This window comes from Lactuca sativa, chromosome 2 (assembly GCF_002870075.4).
Source record: "Lactuca sativa cultivar Salinas chromosome 2, Lsat_Salinas_v11, whole genome shotgun sequence".
NCBI lineage: Eukaryota > Viridiplantae > Streptophyta > Magnoliopsida > Asterales > Asteraceae > Lactuca > Lactuca sativa.
In genome coordinates this window covers 38,602,220-38,608,211 of record NC_056624.2, presented here as the reverse complement: position 1 = coordinate 38,608,211, position 5,992 = coordinate 38,602,220, and the positions used below count along the sequence as shown (strand labels likewise).

General features: G+C 36.6%; 1 protein-coding gene across 1 annotated transcript; it reads right to left on the bottom strand.

Annotated features, from left to right (window-relative positions):
• Positions 1-239: 239 nt before the first annotated feature.
• LOC111886509 (photosystem I reaction center subunit IV, chloroplastic) lies at positions 240-1,382 on the bottom strand. Its single transcript, XM_023882764.3, has 3 exons — positions 1,011-1,382; positions 857-922; positions 240-480 (listed from the first exon to the last, which is right to left on the bottom strand). The coding sequence occupies exons 1-3, from the start codon at positions 1,290-1,292 to the stop codon at positions 376-378; spliced, it is 453 nt and encodes a 150-aa protein (XP_023738532.1). The 5' UTR covers positions 1,293-1,382; the 3' UTR covers positions 240-375.
• Between the last annotated feature and the right edge of the window lie 4,610 nt (positions 1,383-5,992).

Here is a 5,992-nt window from a genome sequence, read left to right as displayed (position 1 = left end):
AAAAAAATAAAAAGACTTAGTGAGTTTAGTTTTAGATCGTTCTATTGGGATATATTAATCTTTCCTCAATGTCAACAACCACCAATAATTCGATATGTGTGTATTATTCATAAGATGTTTATTGAGCACATATAAGGCTGTGAAGGATGTCATCTGCAGCCCTATGTGTAGGCATGCAACATCAGAAAACTTTAAAAGCCACCTAGTCCCACTACATATGAAATATAAACAAAAATAAATAGATATAATGTTATGTATGCACATTCATATTTTTCTTCCAGAAAATTTGGGCTTACATAATCATGTTTAGGGAAGAGTATTCTTCAGATAAAGTAACGTCTATACACATTGGCATAACAATTTGGTATGTAATTCTTACACAACTTCTTCAATCTCATCCAATGCGTAGTTATTGGTGGACACGTTTGCATAATTCACTTTGTTGAATCGGACCACCACAGGGTAACGTGACTTTGGATCCTATAAACATGATAAAAATCAATCTTGTTGTTTGTAAATGTATAACATGTATGTTTATATTTGCTACAGATCGTAATTCTAATCACACAGTTCAAAATCTATCCAGTTTGATCATATATCTTTTGTCATTAATGGGTGAAGTTAAAAGTTTGTAAATAATAATCAGATGGATGAAGTACGTAATCCAAATGTATATGGGTAACCCTAAAATCGTTTACTTCGATTAATAGTTTGTAACTGTACATAAAATAGTTTGTAACTATATTTTAATACACTACTCTATATTTCAACAAAAGTATATTAAAAAACTGACAAAATCGTAGCAATGAACCTAGCTAAGCAGGTATAGTATTTGAATTTGGAAGAGAAAAGAAACCTGATCAACAGTTACGACCGATCCAACACCTTTATACCAATAAGATTCCTTTCGTAGAATCCTCACCTGAATCGCATTCGATGGTTCAAAGACTATAAATACAAGTTTAATAAATAAAGACATTTAGTTTCAGAAAAGAATTAGGTTTTCTTACCTTAGAACCCCTCTTGGGACCAATCGGTGGTGGCTTAGCGGCCTTGACCTCGGTTTTAGCACCTTCAGCCGGCGCATCGGTGGTGGTGGTGGCTGCAGCTGCAGGTGCCGCTGGCTCTTCTTCGGATGCCCTTACAATTACCAAGTGCCTTCTCAAACCACGGTTATTGAAGTTCAAGAATGAGACACTTGTTCTTGATGAAGATGCAGTTGTGTTTGAAGCCGAAACAGGTAGAAAACCAGCAGCTGCTGCTGATGCCATGTTCATGTTGCATGTAGACATGGCTTCCCACTTCTCTCTGCCACTGATTTCCTGCTCTTATCCAGATCGCAAATTCGAAATTGGAAATATTAATGTAGTTGATGAACGTAAAAAGGGTTCTGGTTTTCCAGGTACTGGACTACAGTAATTGGTTGCTGCAATTTGCAGGTTTGCATTGACCAATGTGGAGCTGCCACGTTGGTATATTATCCATTTGGATAGAATTCTCGACCCTTTCTAATGTTTTAGAATGCACAAAAGTTTTCAAAAAGTCTTTTCAGGGAGTAAAGGTTTAAAAAATGGGGCAACGTTCTTACTAAAAGATTTTTATAATACCCTTTAAATTTATAGAGTAACGACGGTTATACCCTTAAATTATCAAAATATTAATTACAACCATTTGTTATGCACGTATGGCAAAAATAGTTAGAAGATATTATGGTTGTGTTTAGTTACGGAAAAACAGTTTTTATTTTCTTTTTCGGTTTTCGTTTTCCATTTTCATTTTTCATTGCAAAATTTAGAAAACGCGTTTAGTTAAAATTATTCATTTTGATTTTCAGTTTTAGAAAATTAGAAAACATTTTTAGATATGTATTTTTCTATCGGTTTTCATTTTTCGAAACAATATCGGTGGTAGGGTGGGGGTGGGGGCGGCAGCGGTGGTGATGATGACACGCAGTGGTGGTGGTGGCAATTGTCGCAGTGGTAGTGGTGGTGATGACAGTGGTAGTGGTGGTGGTGGTGATGTTGATTGTAGGTCGATGATTATGATAGTGGTGTTGGGTGGGTGGGTGTGTGTTTGTGGGGGTGGTGTGTGTGTATGTGTGTGTTTGTGGGGATGGGGTGGGGGTAGGTGTGGGTTTGTGTGTGCGTGTATGTTTGTGTGTGTATGTTTGAAGAGGTAGGGGTGTGAGTGGGGATGTGTGTGTTTGTGTGTCTGTGGGGTAGGGTTAGGGTTGGGTGGGGTGGAGATGGGTGTGTGTGTGTGTGGGTGGGTGGGTGTGTGTGAGGGGGGTGGGCTTAGGAGTGGGTGGGTATGGGTAGGTAGGGGTATGGTAGGTTGGGGGTGTTAAGATGGGGGTAGGTAGAGGTGGATGGGGTGGGAGTGAGTGTCTGTTTATATTGTAGAAAATTTTTGAAATTTGAAAAATGTGGAAAACAATGATTATCAGTTTTCCAAAAATTTCCAACTTCTTTGTAATTTTAGAAAACGGAAAATTTTCATTTTCAATGAAGGATTTAGAAAAATAGACGAACTAAACGCGTTTTCAAAATTCTCATTTTTCTTGGAAATTTTTTCCGGAAAACGGTCAATTTTTCCGGAACTAAATAGTAACATCTCGTTTAAAATAGAACAATTAAATAAAAAAACCCGGAACCTTGAGAAGTAATTTCTATTATTATTTTATATTATTATAGTTCAAAATCAAGTAATAATTAGTGGGGTGTTTGTAACAACCCAATTTATTTCAAGGAAAATTTTCATTTTTAATTAGAAAACACACTTGACTAAACCATGAAATGCCAACATAATTGTTTCAAATCCACATTCATTACAGCTTTGTTTAAATCATCAGAGTGTCACAAAACATAGTAGTGAAAAAGAGAGACAGAGTGCACACCGCGCCATCACACCTTGCCTTTGCCATTAGGCTCAGATGTACCTGAAACAAGTCCACAAACGGTAAGCTTGGAAGCTTAGTGAGTTCCCCAGAGCACACCCACACAAGAACACATACAACATGTCATGCTAGCTAAACAGCAATACAAAACACATAAGCCATGCAAAACAACACATAAGGAAGCCCTGGAAACCCTCCAGGGTCTTACTCCGGGTGCCATAGGAACCCCGACATGGTCTTAGCCCAATTCCATGGGAACCCCCTAGGGTCTATGTCCAAAATCCTTAATGGGCCACTTGGTCCAATAAGGCCCAATAAATATATCTATGGTCAACATCGAATGATATAGCCCATAGTTCCCAAGTCCATACTGATTATCACATCAAAACTTTGAATATTAACTGACATTAAGTCAATTGAAAATGAGTGGTTATTCAGTGTTAACGTGCATCCTACATATATATCTTTTTTGTTGTTTCGGTCTTCCCATTAGCCATCTCCACTGTGAAGGCTTCGCTTAGCTTTTGGGTGTTGAATCAAGAAAGTGACCTCTTAAACCTCTCAATCTGAAGTTTACATCTCTACTGTAGGGTTTCAAAGCACTCCATGGATGATGGCGATGTGCCCTTTTGATGAATTGTAGGTTAAAAGCCCAAGACTTGTCTTTTCCCTATAAATTGTCATGTATTATTCATTATTAGGGTTAAGAGTGAGGCACAATGTAGCCGCCACATGAGGTTTCTTATGTAGTGTTAGATTCTTTAGTCTATGCTGAAAGTGTGATTTATTCCTCTTATTTGAATAAATCGAGTGATCATTCAACCTAATCTTCATGTTTGTGTTTGTTCTTATTTTCCGCATCTTGTTCATCAAATCTCAATTAGGGTTTTCATCTCGATAAGTGGTATCAGAGCGGGAATTTAAAGATTTATTGATTTTTGACGTATCGGTTCTTGATTTGATGATATTCTGCACACGTTATTAAAGTTTTTTTTTTTGTCTTTTGGCATTTTGGAATCAAGCTTTCTGTACAAGCTACTGTTCATGATGATTTATGGTGTCCTGTTCATCCGGTATCATTTCAACCTGATTCGTATCTCTGTTTCATATATTTTGTTTGAATCTGATCAATTCTTTGATCCAATATCAATTTTATTGCTTTGATCGTTCGGCCCAATTGTTTTGATCCATATTTACTCCACTGATTTGTTTTTGTTATTGAGCCCATTATTTTCGCTACTGTTCACGGTTTGACTTTACCATAGATCTTGTTCTTCAAAATCGTTTACTGACTCATCTTGAATCTGTAATTGTCGTTCCTTCAAATTCTTCTGTTCTTGAGTCCGATATCCATAAACAATACCATTCTCAGAATAGATTTCTATTTTGTTATTTGATTATGTTGTTTGAATCGATTTGCTCCATATATTCTTCTTCTCGATTACATTCTGAGGATTATTTTGAAGAAATCTCATTAAATGGTGTTTTGTTGATTCCTAATGAAGATCAGTCAAGAACAATTGATAATGATTCTGAATTTGATGTTTGATCTGAAATGGTTATGTGGAAATAAAATTTTGGTGTTTGTCGGCAATTGAATTTGAATTGTCAAACAAGAAAAGTCAAAATTGAAAATTATGGAGATTGAATCGATACTGTGATTTTTTTAGGAATGGTGCTCTCATTTGTTAAGAAGTGAACGGTAGTAAACTGTGGATTGCGATTGTTATGAATTGAAATACGAAGTCAGTTTGATTTGGAAAGATGGTATCGTAACTTTTAGCATCTGTTCTCACAAATTCATCTCACAATCAGGATCAGTGGTCTCTCAATCAAGACGATGTACAAAGATGCTGTTATGAGTGTGTGTGTATTGCAATCATGGTTTATGTCGTACTCGTAAATTTGATGCGAACGGGTATTAATCGGGATGAACAATGGTCAAACTGAAAGTCAAATTGGTTTGAAGACATTACCTGCGAACGAATCAAATCTCAATTGGTATGCATAATGATCTAAATGAAAAGTCAAAATTGACTAAGAACTTTGGAACGAGTGCCTCTCCTGTGAACATTATCGGATTCGGAATGTACTCCATTGGGAACGAAAGAATGAACTCTTACCTGTGAATGTTAGTTTACTGTGCTTCTCTTTGTTGTATAATCGACGAAATTGAGTTCGTTTGTTAGCATTTGGAACGAAAGAATGGAGATTCGCCTTAGGGTAATGCTGATGAATTAGGGCTGAACCTGGAACAACGAACATGGGTTCGCTTGTTAATGGTTGGAGCGAACGGGAAGATGAACCGAAAGCAAACCTGTGCTCGGACTGAACATGGTTTCAGTTCAATGAACATGGACTGAACTTGGTTTCGGTTGCTTGTACTTGGAACGAAAGCATGATTCGCAAGTATTAATTTTGGTGTCTCGCATTTGTTCCAGTCACTGCATCCCTTTTATCAGGCGTCTAAATGGGGAAGAAGATGCTTTAATGTTTCATATTTGATCCCTATAACTCCAATGAATTGGCACTTTTGGTCCCTGTTGATTTCACAGTTTAATATGTTTGGACCAATTCCATATTTTGTTGCAAATAAAGGGGTATATTGATGCAGAATTACCATTCCAGCCCCTGTCTTTCAGCAAGTGACAGTTTCGGCCTAATATTCAGAAAAGTTTACTACTTTGAGGGCAGGTGAATAGTTTTGAATTCTTTAACGCACATATTTTTTCTGTGAACAGAAAAATAAAGATTCCATCAAGTCTTGGCGGTTCGGAAAATCGTTTTTCGTGATAACGTCAAAATTTCACGACTTTTTTCGGATTTTATACTTCATCGTTAATATCATTTTCTCACGGGAGAGCTTAGTAAATTTTTATCCATTAAAGATCATTCTCATGACCATTTGAAGGCTTTATAATCATGTTTTTGATTATAAATCGGGGGAGAATTTCGTATGGTCATTCGAAATTGGATTTGTGACTTTTCAAAGTTGAAGATTTTTTATAAAGCCTGTGGTAGAATTATGAAGGTAGCTTTTATAGTGGAAGTTCTTCATCGAGCTCTGCTAAAGCTTTTACAGAGAATTATCCTTTA

Excerpts from the sequence above, each read along its gene's own strand:
- LOC111886509 (XM_023882764.3), bottom strand. The coding sequence starts at position 1,292 with ATGTCTACATGCAACATGAACATGGCATCAGCAGCAGCTGCTGGTTTT. Across the intron at positions 923-1,010 it reads GTCCCAAGAGGGGTTCTAAG|GTGAGGATTCTACGAAAGGA; the intron begins GTAAGAAAACCT and ends AATGCGATTCAG. Across the intron at positions 481-856 it reads CGGTCGTAACTGTTGATCAG|GATCCAAAGTCACGTTACCC; the intron begins GTTTCTTTTCTC and ends TCATGTTTATAG.